This window comes from Scleropages formosus, chromosome 10, assembly GCF_900964775.1.
Source record: "Scleropages formosus chromosome 10, fSclFor1.1, whole genome shotgun sequence".
NCBI lineage: Eukaryota > Metazoa > Chordata > Actinopteri > Osteoglossiformes > Osteoglossidae > Scleropages > Scleropages formosus.
In genome coordinates this window covers 1441157-1460428 of record NC_041815.1, presented here as the reverse complement: position 1 = coordinate 1460428, position 19272 = coordinate 1441157, and the positions used below count along the sequence as shown (strand labels likewise).

General features: G+C 38.8%; 1 protein-coding gene across 3 annotated transcripts in view; it reads left to right on the top strand.

Annotated features, from left to right (window-relative positions):
• The window catches only part of lsamp (limbic system associated membrane protein), a 796753-nt gene that overhangs the window by 700815 nt on the left and 76666 nt on the right, over window positions 1–19272 (top strand). For all 3 annotated transcript variants that reach the window (XM_018765174.1, XM_018765173.1, XM_018765176.1), the window contains one exon: window positions 5350–5475. In XM_018765174.1, the coding sequence (XP_018620690.1) occupies window positions 5350–5475 (126 nt within the window). The remainder of the gene's footprint in view (window positions 1–5349; window positions 5476–19272) is intronic.

Genomic DNA, 19272 nt, shown 5'->3' with positions numbered 1-19272 from the left:
TTGGGACAAGCAGTTTCAGGCAACGTGTGTGAAAATAAATTGGAAAGTAATACTGACAGGTCAGTACCACTCAAACACTATAGATCTTAACTGCAGAAATTATCTCAGGCAGCTCTTTTTGGAACCACACAGCTTGACCAGTGTCTACCCCGGGTAGCATGTAAAGGGCAATAATCATTGTCCATCATGGCTTGGAGTTTGTTTAGAGTCCTTCTCTGTACTACTTTCTGCAAAGGGTCCAGTCCCGGAATCAAACAAGCCTTCCTGATTAGTTTTATTCTGCTGGAATTACCTGCATGTTGCCCTAGTGTGCAACTGCATAGAAGACTGCACCTGCTACAACAGACAGGTACAGCATCTGCAACAGTGACCTGCATAGTCCAAAAAAACTTAAGTCACCTTAGAATGTAAAGGCAATCCTGACATTTCTGGAACAGAGGTGTTTAGTGCTAACCCTTTGTACACATCCTCCAAGCGATCCATGACACACCCAACTATTGAGGTCTTGTCTGAGAACTTCTGCATATGACATCACTTGGTGTTTTACACAAAGTCAGAGATGTTCAGGGTGAATGGAAAGGGAACCAAGCCTTGAGGGGCTTCCATGCTGCTCACAGCCATGTCTGACACTCAGCCCAGCAGCTAAATTAACTCCAGCCATTGTAAGTAGTGTATCCAGCAGTGTAAGTCACCTTGATGAATAAGGTGTGGGCTGATAACACTACATAGTGTTTGCTGGAAGTTGCTTTGGAGAAAAACATCTGCTAAATGAATAAATGTAAATGTGTGTAGGCTCTGCTCAACAGGTAACATGATCTACTCAAGTTTGGTCCAGCTATGCAGGGTCAGATAGGATAGGGTCCAATACAGTTCTGACCAAGTCAGAACCATCTCAAGCTCGCAGTAGCTGATCTGCACACACCTACAGCACCCTTGGATTAATGGCACAGAGCCTGAATCTTTTATCTATTCGACTTCCCTCAGTTCATTCCTTCTCTGATCAACAGTGAATAACAATCCAGTATGGCCAGATGTTGGCAAGGGGGTGAGTGATGATGACAGCGAAGACTGTAGTGTTGAGGTGTGACTTTGGTTAAAGGGTTGGTGAAGCGGTGTGCATTGCCTCGAAGAAGGGAGATAGGTGAAGGCAGTAAAAGTGGTTGATATGTAGAAGTGTGAACTGGAGGGAAGTGGGTGGAGATCTGCTGCAGGGTGAAATGTTCAGAAGCTTTCTGGTGGGCTACAGAGGAGATGAACAAAGAGCCCTTTGTCAAACCTGTCAAAAGCTGGTTTAACTCATGGTCCTTGTCACAATCCCCCTTTACTAAGTGGACTTTTTACAGCAAGTGGTTTTCTAAAGGCCTTCCACACCTTCCAGATATCATTATGTCCGAAATTGTCCACCATCTTTTTTGTCAATGTCCTATACATTCCTTTACTTCGACCTCAGCTCTCTCTGCCCCCGCTTCACTTCTTCCTTATCACCCTCTCTGAAGGCTTTCTTCTTCTAAGAAGAGCCTTCACATCTCTTGTGACCCAAGACTGGTTATTGGGGAAGCAGCAAAATGTCCTGGTTGGCATGATGGTGTCCACACAGAAACTGATGTAGCCTTTAGCACGGTCAGTCTCCCTGTATCTTCCACATGTGGTTCACATGAGAACTTACCAGTTATAAAGTAGTCTCTCTGAGTCTTATCAGCCTCTGAGAACCATTTTCTCACTGTTCTATGCGTCTGCTTTTATACAGGCATAAGGTTGACCAGGATGTCATTATTTCTAATGGGGTAGTGCTATGAAGCTGGATTTGTTCAGAACATTATTGTTACAGTCCAAAACTCTGTTTATTCTGCTATTGCACTTGACAAACTGACTGAATTTAGTCAGAGCTGAAGAGTTACATGTTTAAAGTCTCAGAAGACTACAGTTGCAATTAATTAGTAATTATTATTATTAGAGTGCACTTAATTAATTTCTCTTTCTCCAAATTAGCTCCTTTGTACACAAGGATTGGATTTTGCTAGCACTGAAATTAATACAATAATTAAATTTCATCAGTAGTAGAATGGGTGGTATACACAGGGTCCTCTGGTAACTCACAGCACCTAAGCTGTGTGATTGACTATAGCTATTCTCAGTCCTCAGTCTTTGTGGAATTCTCCCTGTATTTGTGTGCGTTTGCTTTCCACAGTCCAATAGCATGTTCAGGTGGATTGATCAGTCAGTTACCTGTGGTGTGTCACTGTCTCTAGCTACACTGCAACGGACTGGTGTCCAATGTGTGGTATACCCTTGCTAGAGTAGCCCAGTGTTATGGTTCTGGGATAGACTCTGGACCACTGTGACCTTGCCTTGAGGTAAACAATTATGGACAGTGAGTGAGTACAAGGGAATATTTTTTTAAAAAAACAAATATATCCACGACATTGACTTTTGTGACATAATCTTTCTGGTTTCAAAGCCAGTACTTACAAACCCACCTGGAAGAGAAATCTGGCTATTACAGGAGCCTAGTTCACTATCTGACATTTACATACGGATGCAAGTTGCGGTACATGCTTTACATACAGCACATGTGTCATGGCTCACTTTTTAACTTTGGTAATAGTGCGTTATAATGCTACCTCTCTGTTTCATTTATTTTGTCTAATCCAGTGGTGGTTTTTAAAACATGCATTAGCAGCAGGGAGAAGCCATTGTGCAAATCTCATGCTTGGTATGTCCCTCCTCCGGGGTGCAGGCATCTTTTAGTCACAGTCGATAGTCAGAGCTGGTACAGCAACATGTTGTTCCTTAACCTGACACCTGCAGTAGCACCTAAGTGGGTATGGGAAGACACACATACACACAGGCATATGTTTTACTGTTCTTGTACCTTGTAAGACAAATCATCTAGAGAATTATTTATCTATGTATCTATTTCCAATGGGAAACCAGGTGAATTTGCACATTTTCATTCACATAAAGTCAGAAAAAAACAACACATGAATCAAAATTAACAGGTATTTATCCTAATGTTATACAAAAAATGACCACAAAAGATTTAGAAGTGACTAGTTTTTTGAGATTTACAGTTATACTGTAACTCACTTTCATGAATCAGCCCCTAAATATAGTCTGTCATCATGATCTCAGTACATGCTCCTTGGTGGCGGCGTTCAAAGTGCAGTATATCCTGGTGGAAACGCTCACCTTGCTCCTCCCAATACGCTCACATGTTCTCCTTGAATTTATCAAGATGAGTGTCAAAGGATATGGACTTTGAGGGACATCCTGCAGCCCATTTTGCCGTAGTTTTTCACCAGAGTCTCAACCAGCTCCGCATAGTTTTCAGTCTTAAGATTGCCCAGGAAGCCCTGAACCACCGCGACAAAGCTGTCCCAAGCTGCTTTCTCCTTCCTAGTGAGCTTCTTGGGGAATTCCTTGCACTCCAGGATTTTCTTTATCTGTGGTTTGACAAAGACACCGACTTTGACCTTTGCCTCAGACAGCTTAGGGAAGAAGTCTTGAAGGTACTTGAAGGCTGGAGACTCCTTATCTAGAACTGTGACAAATTGCTTCATAAGGCCTAATTTTATGTACAGTGGTGTCGTCAACACCTTCCGGGTGTCCACCAGTGGTTCCCACTTAGCCAATTTTAAGGCTGAAAACTATCTGGAACTGGTTGTGACTCTGGTGAAGAACTACAGCAAAATGCGCTGCAGGATGTCCCTCAAACTCCATATCCTTGATGCTCATCTTGATAAATTCAAGGAGAACATGGGAGTGTATTCAGAGGAGCAAAGCGAGCGCTTCCACCAGGATATACTGCACTTTTACACTTTGAAGGCCGTTACCAAGGAGCATGTAATGAGATCATGATGAGAGACTATACTGGGGGCTGATTAATGAAAGTGATTTACAGTATAACCGTAAATCTCGAAAAACTACTCACTTCTAAAACTTTTATGGTCATTTTTGTATAACTTTAGCATAAATATAGTACATGTAAATTTTGATCCATATGTTTTTTTTTTTTTTTTTCTGACGTCATGTGAATGAAAATGTGCAAATTTGCCTGTTTTCCCACTGGAAATAGATACATGTCAAAATATGAAATATGATTCCCTGGTCACAGAAACAAAGTTTCAAGGGAAAAATAGGCTTTTTGTATACTTTTTAGGCATAAGCAATAAGGAAATAACTTACTACCCAAGAACAAAAATTGTTTTACATAGTGAATAAGTGTAAATTGTTCCAGAAGGTCTGCAAAAGAGAATTCTTATTAAAAAGATGAAACTCTCACCATTAATGTTATGGGATAAATAGATAATACATCCCACATGTTCAGGAGAAGTGAGACCTCGCATGGGGGTAGGGTTCTGATTGCTTTGTATCGTGCTCAACATCATCATGGCATGTATGAAAGTTCTGTTTTCATAAGCTGTTTCTCGTAAATCAGAGTTTACAGCTGATTATGTCAATTACATTGTACAAATTACATTTATTTGTAACTTAGAATTATTGTAAAAGGAGCTTTTGCAAATTGAAGAAAGTCATATAATGTAATTCCACTCAACTGGAATAAGTAATAAAATAAAAGAACAGACACACAATATTTACAACTGCTTGTCCCTAGCGGGGTCGTGGCAAGCCAGAGTCTGACCCAGCAACACGGCGCAAGGCCGGAGGGGTACGGAACACACCCTGGACGGGACACCAGTCTGCTGCTAGGCATCCCAAGCAGGACTCAAATTCCAGACCCATCACAGAACAGGCCCTGGCCAAACCCGCTGCACTACCATGCTTCCAAAATAAAAGAATATTAAGCTTATTCTAAAGTGTGTTATATTACGCAGTCCTCTTATCACTCCCCCACACGGAGCCATCACGCCTGCAGCGGATCAGGGCACAGGGGCATACAAGCACGGCACCCAGGTATATCCATTCGCAGAACCTCATTGAGCACACCAGAACGTCCACACCAGCGTATCCAGTGATTTCCTCGGCTTCCCTGTTCCCTTGTTTACCTAGCCCGTATCTGTGTCTCCATGGTTTCCTGACTCGCGCCTTCCTTCTGACCACGACTTCGGATTCTCCTCGGAATAACGCTTGCCCCTCGAAGATCTTCTGCCTGTCCCTTGGTTACCATTTTTTACCTGTCCCTTGTTGGCTTCCGCCTTAAGTGAGGCAGTGCATCCACCCTTGGGTCCGTCGCCCCTCGGCGGCCATGATTCATCTTAACATATTCTTATCAGTGAATGGAAAAAAGCCAGCTGTAAATATATCACGTCCTCATATGTTCCAGTGCTTTAAACAATTTCAGCTAATTTTCAGCTGGCTCTTGGTAATGAAAGATTTTCTGTTTTTCAGTACCTGCGAGTATCTACAAAGTTTCAGAAGACATAACTGTCAACGAAGGCAGCAACGTGACATTAAGTTGTCTAGCCAATGGGAGACCTGACCCATCCATCACATGGAGACTCCTCAATCCATCAGGTAGGAGCTCTACAGCATTACTCTTCCCAGAGGATGAATATTATTTACTGTTATACTATCATTGCTTTGAGAAACCAAGTCATGTCAGTTGATTATCTTTTGTGGCCATTGCTGTCTGATCCATTTATTCTCAAAATGGACTTTTAACATGTTCGGCTGCGGTTTGCTGTGTGTAACAATAGGAAAGTAAAGATCACAGTCAATTATTTGGATATTACTTGAAGTTCTGAGGTTTGATTTGCGTATTACCAGTCAGTATTGCTCACTTTTTATTAGTGTGGCTTGTACATGTGCACCATGCTGTTTAAGTGAACATTGCAGTGACTTTGTGTTGTGATCACTGCATTTCAGAGATACAAGCATTTTTCAATTAATTCTTTAATTGCATTTTCTTCTCCAATCTATTGTATAAAATGTCTGGGTTGAGGAGTATACACAACTTTTCCTCTATGGTACCTAGTCCATCCAATCTGTGTTGATGGAGAAAGTTGATTCTCCATCATGCCCATTATGTTTGAAGTTAGTGATGTTGGAAGACATTCTTAGCAGCTGCCCAAGAGCATTAAGTGATGACCACCATTGCTGGTGGCACAACCAGGCCCTCAAGGCACTGGCAGAATCACTATGGGAGCTGTCTTCTTGTAACTTATAGTCCCTTGGGAAGAAATGCTGGAAACAACTAATGAAAGTGAGTGGTATGATGAACTGTTTGAGCAGTGCATCTCAAATGGCTGGAGGGCAAGGTTTGTGTGCATCACATTTGGTTCCAAGGGCTTCTGAAGTCATTGTGTCCAGTAGGGTCTGTAGTAGGTTAGGTATCACAGGCAATCAGAAGAGGAGAGTTATGAAAATTGTTGCTCAGGTTACTGAAATTGCATGTAGATGTCTGAGATCAGTAGAGGTGAGAAGTAGGTTCCTACCTTTACCCTAAGACCAGGGCCTGATCAACCCTTGATGGGTCAAGTGGGTCATGATATCTGATGCAGAAAGACCCTGAAACACCCCATGACCCCATGTTACATCACAGATTATGTGTTCAGGTGCATTAGCATAGCGCAAAGATGATAAATTATGTCAGAATTTTTGCAAAGGATTTTTAAAATCAGAATTATAACAAATCTAAGATCAAGAGAATTTTTATAGTGGTAAAAGTGATTTTACAACGTAAAATATTATGAGTACACTTCCAATTGCAATTTTGTTTATACATCGAGTACCAAAACATGAAGCAAGCACCATACAGCATCATCAACAACAACAACAATAATAATAATAATAATAATAATAATAATAATAATAATAATGGGACAATATATTACTTTTCTAGCTCTTTATTCTGTAATCTTAAAAGAATATGCCGCATGTTGTGAAGCTGGCAATAACACGTACCATCCTCCGATGGGGGGAAAACCTGAGGGTAACAGTTTAGGCAGTCACAGTGGGTAACAAAATATGACAAAATACTGTACAAAACTAATTCAGTCCAGCAACCCCTGCCTCCCGAACAATAATCACACTGAAGCAGATGCAAGGAGAAATTTCTTTTATGATTTTTGTGATTGTCACACATCAGTCCTCCGGGACGAGCTAATCCAATTTTTTTTTATATATATGCTGACATTAGTGTCAGTTCGTGATCGACCACTATGGGGCTGATCTGCAATCTCAGTCTCTTTAAAGGGCTTTACTATCACCTGACACTTCTAGGGCCCATGCAGATGCCACTGTGCTGTATGCAGCAGAAGCTATGTGTGAAAGCTACCCACAGGGACTTCCTCCTGCACAAGAAATTTAATCACCACATACTGTTGAACCAACATGTCCTTGTCAGCCTTTTTTCCGCACTGGAATATAAACACATGACTGTGGCAGGCAATGTCATTTTCATTGAGGTGTGAGATAATACTGTGCATTTCAGTTCTCACACACACACACACACACACACTGTCCAAACCGCTTGTCCCATACGGGGTCGTGGGGAACCAGAGCCTAACCCGGCAACTCAGGGCGTAAGGCTGGAGGGGGAGGGGACACATGCAGGATGGGACGCCAGTCCATCGCAAGGCACCCCAAGCAGGATTTGAACCCCAGGCCCACTGGAGAGCAGGACCCGGTCCAACCCACTGCGCCACTGTGCCCCCTGTTTCAGTTCACTTTATAGTTATTTCTTTGTGATTCCAGTTTGCTCATTACTGAAAGTAGTAAAAAAGTATCATCACATGCCTGTCCCTTTCTTTAAACTCCAGTGTTAATCAAGTTCTTAAAAATAGTATTAACCTGAGAGGCCTTGGTTTCTTAGAAAAAGTATAATTTTACTGTACCCTAGATGTAGTATTTTTTTTCACCACTATTAAATACATTATTCACTCACCATAATACCGCTGTGCAGCAGGTAAACTTTTTTCTAGGTAAACTTTTTAATTTCTTGCTTGACAGAGTTAAGTGGGAGAACTGGTTATTTGAGAAAAGTTATTAAATGTCCTAAGATGCAGTGATGGTCTGTGACCATTTTACAGAATGTAAAAAATCTAAGACCTCTGACACTTTTCTGACTTTCTGTCCTTGCATGTGGTTGTTTTTTGGCATGGCTTTATCACAACAATATTGCAAACAATAGAACAATGTAGAATAAAAAATCAGCAACTAACCTTGGAGTACCCTTTCCTTCTTGTCTTCTTGAATTATTTAGTATTACACAGCTGTTCATGAACCAACACATACACAGGCTGAAGCAAAGTAATCTTGTAAGCATTTAACTGGAACAGTTAGTAAATATATTTCTTTTCAGCACAGCAAATCCCGTCCTCATGTTCTAGGCTTATAATTAATATGATATAACAAAAATGCTGTAGCAAAACTGCATGGTAGAACAGTGGGTAGGGATGATACCTCACACCTCCTGTGCTGGAAGTTTGTACATTGGTTAGAATCCAGCTCAGTCTATACCTGGGGTTCTTAAAGCTTTTTATGACATGAATATTTTTGGCAGTGTGGTGAAGCCCATGGACTCCTCAGAATAACGCATACAATAAAATACAAAGCATTACAAAAGAATACAATTTTACTGGAATACAGTTTATCAAAATACAGTAGATCAAAATATATTTTTTAAAAAATTTATAGAACGAAATTTCAGTTAGAGGTTTGTGAAAATAAATCTGTATATTTTTTTTTTTTTTTTCCCCCATCCAACTTCATGGACCCCCTGAACCAAGAACCAAGGTTAAGAGCTCCTGGTCTATGCAGAGTTTTTATGTTCTTTCTATGTTTGCATTATTCCCCCTGCAGTACAAAGACATGTGTTTCAAATGAATCTATAACTCCAAACTGCCTTTGCTTGGTGTGTGGCTGTGTGAGTGCATGTGGTCACCTTGCAATGGACTGGTTCTTTCCAGCATGTGCTGTGCCTCAGGCATCCTGGATAGGTTCCAGACCACCACAACCCTGTATTAGACAAGTGGTTTCTGATAATGGATGGTTCTATATTTATGGGTACTCATTTTTGTGAATTACTTTTAATAATTAATAATAAAAATTCTAGTAGTGGGCCAGTGGATAGCACAGTGTTAGAGCTGTGGTTTGTATCCAGGTGCTGCCTGAACTGGTTCGGTAAAAATTGTTGTGCTGTATAAATGTGTTAATCATTGCAGATATCTTCATATTTAAATTTAACATTGTAAATTGCTTTGGCGAAAACTGTCAGTTAGCTGATTAAATTATAATAACTGATGTTCATAACTGTCATTTTTATGACAAAAAGTAAAGGTGCAAAATCCATCCAAAGAGGGCTGATGCAATATCTTGCCAGAAAAAGACAAACAAGAGGAACATTAAAGCAGCAGGGGGAGTGTGATGGTGCAGTGAGTTTGGCCAGTGCCTGCTATGTGGTGGGTCGAGGGCTCGAACCCTGTTTGGGGTACACTCCAATGGACTGGCATCCCATCAAGGGTGTGCCCCCCCAGGCCCTGTGCCCTGCGTTGCCGGATTAGGCTCCGGCTTTCTGTGACCACACTTGGGATAAGTGGTTGTTGGCAATGACACGACATTAAAGCAACAATAAATGTATTCTCAAGTGCATCTTATAACTCAGCCCAGAATTTTATTCTGAAGCTATTGTATATGACAGTTAGTTGTGACAGGGAGTTTAGTAACAGCAGGACATAATTTGCTTCTACCACAGCTGGAAGTGTTTTTATTTTGTAAGATGCAGCCTTTTGCCTACCAGCTACGTTGGTTGCCAGCTGCCATCAATAGGAGGTGTGTTTGTCTGTTCATCTGGACATTTCTGAGTATCACATCAATAATATGAGAAAAAAAAAAATTAGCTTGGAAAGGATTCAGCTGGAGAGGCAACTGTGAACATTTGCACATGGTAAAGAAATTTGAAAAAGCTTGTAATCAGAACTTCACAAAATCCATTCACATTAACATGTTAAAAAGTGCAGCCTGAAGGCTATTCCATTCATGGAGTATGCGTGTGAATGTGTGTTTTGTGTTTCCTGTCATTATTCATTCATTCATTCATTCATTCATTCATTCATTCACTCATTCATGCAATCATTTGCTTTATTGAAATGCAACTCACACATCTAAAGGTGGAAATTCCTACCACTTTCTTCTACACTGCAATCAACATCCATGAATATAATATCAATGTGATAAGAGCATTAGTTGTTTTTTTTTTTTTTTTACCCCAGTAATAAGTATTTCATTCATTTCATTGTGTGTGAAAATCTTTAATAATCGACTTCCTGAAAGTAATCTTCAAGTCAGGACTTTCTCATGACTATGATGGTGAAGAATTTCTGTCTTATTAACAATCCCATATAAAATTCTAAAATGTTTTCGCTTTACATGATTAGACCATTACTGGCCCTCAAATGATCTTAGTGATCACCCTTAATTAAGAACTATAGATATTCAGGAATTTGAAAAAAAAATCTATGCATTAATTACCTAATAAATTGAATAATTTAGTTACGTAATTGGCAATAATTACTTAAATTACTTGTACTTGTAACTAATTAATTTAAATGACACAAGTATGTTAAAAGTGATATATTTTGATCAGTACTCCAAATAATAGAATTACAAAAATCTGGGAGTAGATGTTGTAACATTCTTTTAATCAGACTGTGAAAAAATGGATCCCTATGAACAAGAGTTCGGAAACACCACTTTAAGTTTACTGGATCAATTTTGTCATATAATAGCAGCATAGTTTGTTTTTGATTTGTTTTTTACAGCAATTTATTGTAACATTTCAAAAGTGAGAAACTTATTAGTATATCCATGTTCCACCTCCATAAAGCTATAAAAATTTCAGAGCATTTCATGATTTATTTGGAATGGTTAGCATCCTCTCTTTGGTGAAGTGCTCATAAACTAGGCAGCTGGGTCCTGGAGGCACATTGCCCACAGGCTTCCGAACAGAGGATCTCCAAAGAGCTTCCTGTATCAAGTTCAAAACTCTGGTTACAGCTTGCAAGACCATAAACAGTTCTGCTCCCTGATACCAACAGGACCTGATCGTTTGTCACGCCCCAACTAGACTGATATGCCCCGCCATCTCTGGCCATCTGGTGGTCCCACACCCAAGTCCAAAATCAAAAACCCAAAGGTTCTCATTTTTGGCTCTAGTGTAGTGGAATGGTCTCTCTCGCTCACTCTAACAGCTGAAAGGTGAACATACACTCTCAGCTCTGTATTTCAAAACTTACCATAAAGGTTTTCTGGTGTTTATATTAGGTGATTTGGGAGACAAATAGAGGTATTTTTTTTATCACCCTTGTGTTGAACAAAGTTTTAGTTAATGCATTTATTTACATATCCTGAGGCATTAGAGTTTACATATTGCCCCAGTTACAATTATCTTTTTAGACTGAGATAAGAGCACAGTGCAATTTCTGAACAGTGCTCCAACACGTGGTATGAATTTTTTGTTGGGTCAAGTGTCGATTCAGTTGGAACGCCATTCATTCTAATGCTCAGGATCTATCCTAGGTATCCTGCTATTTGTCTGACTATTCCATTTAATGAGCTTCTGATTGCAACCGCTGCTACTATTTTCTGAAAATTTTCTTTCTTTTGGCTTAAGCTGTCATGACTTTCAAAACTTATCCTCTTTAAATAATTTTAGCAGATTGGTGAATAACATACAAGCAATTTAAGGACTATCCATTTCAGCCTTATCTGTCATTCAGCTGACACTTTTCTCTAAGAAGACTTACAATGTTAAGCTGCCTGTGATTATTTAAGCAGTTAACTAGGTAATTTTTACTGGACTAATTCATTGTGAGTACCTTCTTCGAGGATGCTACAGTAGCTAGCAGATGGGATTCAGACCTACAAAATTTGAGCCCAAAGGTAGCAGCTCTAACCACTACACTACCTGCTACTTGCATTGCCTCTTTTTGTGATTGACATGTTATTTACCGGGATTCACATGCGACTATGTTGCTACCTGTGCTATTCATTTTTTTGCCTCCACAACTTTGACTGCCCCCTGTACATCAATGATCTAATCTAAAAACTAACATAGTGGTTTTAAAAATAATTTAAAAAAAACAATTTCTGTTAAATAAATTTTGACTTGAGGCTTTTTATATTAGGAGATTTGATTGCTATTACACGTTAAGATGTCTTAGTATAGGTGCATCAGAATTTATTTTGTGACCTTCTGTTTATTGTTCAGTAGATAATAAACTAATTTAAGGCAATAATAAAAAAGGGTAGAAGACATATTTATGGAGGAAATCTTCAGGCTTTTGGTATACTGCAATTGTGTTGCAGACCTGCATGGGTTGTCAAGTAAGAGGACAGTGCCATGACTCTTCGAGTGGCTATAATATAGGTCCACGAGAACGAAGTAGAAGATACATCTTCTTTATTTGCAAGAATTCACCTGTATTTATGGCCAAACTACAGCTAGCAGGGATGTGTGCAAAATGGGATCGGCCCTTCAGTTTCTTAGATCTGTTACCTTCCCTGTGCACTTTAATATTCGTCCGAGGTTCAGACACGTTGCATTTTTCCTTATCGCGGATGTTGGCCCCATCCATGGATACTCTTGTCTGGTCAGAATGCATTCATATATCAGAGAAGCAAGAATTAAAGTAGAATTTCTCTCCACTTCAGCCCATTTCTCTCCCCATTCCATAGACATGGCTGATATGTATTCCCTGAACTTTATTATCTTTTTTGTTTTATGTACTGACACAGGTGGTACGGTGCTTTTGGCATGTAGTCCTCTTCATTACTACAAGTCCAGATTAAAAAACTGTAAAAACTGACATATTTCCCTTACTCTTCTATCTGAGATTAGAACAGCCATTCTTTTAACAAACTATGTTATATTCTTTAAACCACAATTCTTAACTGTTACATTTCATTAACAATGTGATTTGTGCCCTTCAGTTTCAAAATACTGCACTTGTCCATGTCAGGTAGTTCTACATCTTCTGTAAATAAATAGAAAACCTCCTTTATTCACTTCAGTTGCTGTTTTTCTGGTAAGATTTCCACAAAAAAAAACTTCTATACAGTTCCAGATGGTAGCACTGCTGTATAAGTCAATAATAATATATTCACGTTACAAATATACAATGCGGTTTATATATCCCCACGTTACTAAGGAGTCTCATGTTTAAGCAGGAAAAGATGAGTTTTGTAAATAGTTGGGAATTGTGGGTAAAATGTGAAATGGTTGTTCAACCGCTGTGAGGGCTCACGGGGGAATATAAGGGGTTGAATGTCTGTTGGGCAGTAGAGAGAAGGAAAGGATGAGAGGTGCTAAGCAGGCAGGGAAAGATACCTTGAGATGCAGGCTCTTGAGAAAAAGGGGTTCTCAGGCTGAGAGCATTATTTCTTTGCGTTCGCGCCTATGTCTCTTGTTGTGTGCTGATGTTCCGATAAACGTTCGTAATGAAGGGCATGTGCTTCCTTCTTTGCCCCATCATCAATATCATATCAGTATAGTTTTTGTCGTAGATCACATAGGAGGTACACTTTCACCAAATACATGTGTTTGTAATGAAGGTAAAGATGAATTATTTTACAATTTTGAAGCAGTGACAACATATATTATCATGGTAATATTATTCACATGTTTGTGTTACCCATCTCATTACTTTTCTGCTCTGTCAGGTATGAAATGGCACAAGACACTGTAGTAAAATCTTAGGATGTTAATCGTAATGTATGCATTATTAATGGGTTCCTACACTTCAAACCACTAAAGCAACATTTGACCTTCATGTCGTGTTGGGCATTAAGCTTATGCAGTTTGCAAATTGCAGGAATTTGTTTTTCACATGCTTTGCAGTGGAGACACGTGAAGATACCAGTACCAAGGACACTACCTCAAAATGTGTAACCTTACATAAGCAGCTGTGGGAAATCTCAGTACCGTAGTTTACCAAAACAAGCAAATATCATCAGTGGAAGGAATCTGTCCCTCTCTGTGTGTTTGCTCCTCGTTGTCCTCTGGGCAGTGTTTGGCTAAACAGTGTTAAGTGCGGGAATTTCCATGTATCTTTTTGTTAAACATTTCAAAATTAAAACAAAAAAAAAAAATACTAATTGAACTGTAACCCTTTTCAGAAATATAGTTTGACAGTGATGTAAAATCAAAGAAGACCTCATGTAACACATTCAGTTGTGTGTAGTCTGAATGGTGGCATTAATTTGATGTCTCAAAATGAGTTAAAACAAAAACCAACAAGGACAGCTGAAAACTACTGATCTACAGGCTGCTATGAGGTGATATCATTTGATCTTTCATATAGTTATTTAATCAGCAATGCACTTTCACTAATAATTCATGAAGAAAAGGCTTGTATAAAGTACTGAATGAATTCTGTTCCAAATGTCCTTTATTCCAATACTTTTTTGTTATAACATTTTCAATTTCAAGCAACACCAAAATTAAAACTAATTTAAAATGACTGAAAATAAAAATATATTTTCTCCACAAACCCCTATTCAAGTGCTGATTTCTGATTGATTCATTGCATGAACACGTGAGGCATTTGTTTTCTTTTTATTGATAACCAGCAGTCAGGAGCACTAGACACAAGGTATAAACTCCGTGGAAGGAGGCTGAGTGAAGACAGTCCCACACTCCATTGTTTTTGGATGCATTTTACTGCTAACTAACACCTGGATGCAGAGGGATAGGTGGTTTTCATTTTACCTAATCTAAAGGGTGCTATATGATGGCTCAGAAAGTAACAACATTTTAATATTGGAACAGTTATTTAATCAGTAATCTGGGTGAATTGCCACTAATAATTCATAGAGAAAAGACTTGTACACATGATATCCCTTATGTCCATAATGTATGTAGTAATTTTTCTTTAATAAGCTGTTATTTGTTATGGAAACACTGGAGATGGTTGAGATGCATTTTTCATGCTACGCTTTTGTAAGTCCTTTCACGTGAACAAACAAATGGGGGACAGCTGGTAGCATAGGGGTTAGCACTACTGCCTTTGGATGCAAAGGTTGCAGTTTTGAGCCTTACTTCTGGCTGTAGTACCCTTGAGGAAGGTACACGCACACATTGGCTGAAGCCGTTTGCCCCATGCAGGTTCGCGACAAGCTGGAGCCTAACCCAGCAACACAGGGGATAAGGCTGGAGGGGGAGGAGATACACCCAGGACGGGACACCAGTCCGTCACAAGGCAGTCCAAGCGGGACTCGACCCGCTAGAGAGCAAGACCTGGCCAAACCCACTGCACGACCACAACCCCAACTTGAGGAAGATACTTACCCTAAAATTATTCAGCTGTATAAATGGGTAAATAATTGTAACCTTAACACTGGAAGTGGTTTTGGAAAAAAGTGTCAGCTAAATAGGTAAATCTAATGAATGAAGTACAGATACTGGTATTCACCAAATGTGGAACCTTGATATAGGACATCTCGTAGCCTAGTGGTTATAGCTACTGTCTGGGACCTAAAGATCAAAGGTTCAAATTTCATTCTCAACCATAGTGTTGTGCTTCGAAGTGCCCTTTACTTACCCAAAATTTCCCAGCTCTATCAATGAGTCAATAATTGTAAGTACCTTAACATTTAAGGCATTTGGAGAAAAGCATCACATAAATGTATATATAATGGTTGCAAATGTACTTTATTCCAATTTGTGATTTTTTTCCTAAATAGTATATGGCACTGAACCAGCACAAGAACTGGAGTTGTTAAAAAGGGATTTGCTCAGCACAGTTCACCTGTCTATTCTGCTGTTTTTCATGAATTATGTATCAGTCCCACTCTGTGGACAATGTTGTTCATACCCTGTATTCCTATGTTGCTGAGATAGACATTGACACACTAACAATTAGAAAGACCCAGCTGGCATTCCGATCACATTCAAGGAATTACTTATCATTTATCGAGTAACTAATGGCATTTACAAAAGCATTAGAGCTGAACAGAACATAATGTTAAAATAAGACTGATTATCAATCCTCCTAAATGTGTAGGACATGTTTAAGTATCAATACACAAGGCCCTTGAATGGAGAAAGTAGAAGTGTAACTGCAGAAAATGGTGTGGAACTGGCCAATATAATGTGAAAGATGTGTGACATCTAAGTTTCTACATAGCACAGTATTGTACAAACACAAAGATGAAGAATTTTCACCACTTGAGAAATGGTGTTATTGACGTGGATATGTCACAGATATTCTGTTGGCAAAGTGCATGATTTATGAGGCAGTCTCACTGTGTGTTTCAGTCAAAATCTGTCTTAAAAGAAAAGGTGCTGAAAGTTTTTTTTTTTTTTTTTTTTGCCAAGCTGCTGCTTTGACAGTGGAATATAGTCCTCAATACAGTTTAGTCTGACTGTGTTCATATTCTGAAATAAATGAACTCTTTTCTTCTCCAACAAAAGAGGCAAAAAAAGATTTCAATCCTACTTTTTTCCACTTTGAAATGGATTTTTCAGTTGGATATTTATTCATGCATTCACAATTTTCGGAATAACTATTTACTTAATTATTTTTCTGCACAACCTAAGTTTTTCTGATGAATGTTTATGAATGCTGCTTTATTTTCAAATGCCACAAAAGTTGCTAATGTTTTTGTGGAGCTTTTAAAATGATTTATTTGGATTATTTTAATTTATTTAACAATACATAAACATTACAACATAGAAGATATTTTATAAGCCTTTCAGTAAATACGTCTTCACCTGCCTTGCAATACTCTTTAAAACATTGCCATACTCAGCTGGGTTACTACTTGAAATTTTTGGAAATTGCCATGGTAACTGCAAGGTGTGGCTTTAAAGAGGAAAAACTCTGAAATATAAACAGTCAGTTTCAACACTCTTACCCTGGCTAAAATCTTTCCTAGTAATCTTCAGTTTTTTTGGCACTTAACACTAGCACTATTCAGGGAGTCATTACAATGACACATGGCTAAGAATGTGAAAAAAATATGACACTGTGGTGACAGTACAGACATAACTGTATTTTTAATGTGCGGACTAAATTATGTGTAATTATGTGAAAACTGGCAGTAGGTAATTCCCTCTGTGATGCCGTACAATGGGTGTTTATCAGTTCAACATGTTTAAAGCTCTGTGCAGTAACTCGTGTTCAGACTTTGAATGTAACTCCTTGAAAAGGCTTCTGTAGCATCAACTCTGACACAGTGCATGTCTGTTGATTTTATTTTCAGGAGAGTTTATGCAAAAATCTTGTATATAGCTTTACTAAATTTTTGCAAACACTTTTCATTCTGGCACCTTTACCTTCAAGCTACATTTAAAAAAAAAAGAATTTAAAATTCTTTAAAATATGTATTCTAACCGCAAATCCCTTTCCTGTGTTGTTGACTGATGCATGAACATATACAATATTCCTTTTCTTACTATTGATCATTCAGGAACACTAGGCATGAGCTTTAAAAAACACTGTGGAAGCAAGTTGAATTATGGCAGTGCCAGACTCCATTGTTTCTAGGTGCATTTTGCTGCTAACAGTTGTATGCAGCAATGCAGATGACTTTTGCTTTACCACAGACAGAAATTGTAGAAAACACAATGGCAAAGACAATGCTCTTAAAAATAAATAAACTGGAACCTTTTTGAAAACTCTTAATTTGAATATCTGTAACATTAGGATCCACTGCATAGAAATATTTAGCTAATTTTAAGCACGTTTAATTTGCTGCAATCATAATATTTTACCAATATCTTGATTACTTATGTTGCTAATGGGGCCATTTCCCATGTTTGCACTTTTTTTGTATTTACTGCTGAGTTTTAGTTTGTCGGCTGTTGACTCCCTGAGTCCAAATGACAACAAAATGGTTTCATTGTACTTTTCATAGTGTAAATACTGATTGACTGTCAACATTTTGTTACTTACCACCGGCATTGTTTTTATGTATTTAGCCATGAAATGTCCTGTGCTGCTTCTGATAAACAGCATACAGTCTGGAGCTTACTTTTTATTTTCTGGGACAGATGTCTGTTGGCTGATGGGGGATGGGCATCCACCAGCTACTATTAAAATGGCTTTGGAAAAAGGAGCAGTTCTTGGGCTGTTAGGTACATTAGTTGGTACGCTTGGTTTCTGTAAACAAGTACAGATGTATTACTTCCACATGATGGCAGAAAGCGATTGATTGCTTTAGAGGAGAGCATGTGATTGAATTTCCTGTGACAGTGAATCTATCAGTGTGAGTTGAACTACCTCCGCGAGTTTTCTTGTGTGTCCTCAGTTTCACTTCACAGAAGGTGATACATTATTTGAACCACATCTTTACTATATCTGTTGTCACTGGAAGCTAATGGGTTATTGCTATACCCATCAATGATGTAAGAATGAAGTGAAATGCATGCTTAGATAGAATCACGGTATTACAGTAATTCTTCTTTTTTTTTTTGAAGTCATAAATGGTATTTCTGATCAAAGGAAAAAAAAATCATGTCAGTACAATGACACCTTAAACAATGTGTTACTTCTCTTTAAGATGTATATATCCCTGGAATTTTATTTCCCCAGAAATAATTCAAAATCTCTTCTAACATTAAAGATAAAATTAATAGCACTGTAATAGCCAAACTGAGGAAAGCTATATTTTATTAATCTATCTCTTTCTGTCCCATGAATCAATATATCATATTACAATATTTCTGTTATAATCATCATTATTATTGTTGTTATAAACAAAACTGCGTATGTGTCCCCTTTAAGTCGAAGTCAAAAGACCCCTTAAAGTCATGATTTACAGGGCACACAGACCACCACTGAAGAGTCCGTCAACAAAACCCATTTCCAACAGTGTTTGCCACAAACAAGATGCCTTAAATTTTCCTCACTGATTGATTCTCAACTATCAGAAGCTGGTTCTGTTTATGATGAACTGCTACAGCCAGACATCTGCCTTGCCTCATACCACAGATCCACTTTGTGAAGTGAAACTTTTGTATTAGTATTTACACTGATCAGCCACAACATTAAAACCACATGCATAATAATGTGTAGGTCCCACTCATGCCACCAAAACAGTTCTAACCTGTCAAGTCATGAGCTCCACAAAACCTCTGAAGGTGTCTTGTGGTATCTGGCACCAAGATGTTAGCAACAGATCCTTTAAGTCCTGAAAGTTGCTAGGTGGGGCCTCCATGGATCGGACTTGCTTTTCCAGCACATCCCACAGATGCTCGATCAAATTGAGATCTGCGGAATTTGGAGGCCAAGTCAACACCTTAAACTTTTTAACAATTTCTGCAGTGTGGCAGGGTGCATTATCCTGTTGAAAGAGGCCACTGCCATCAGG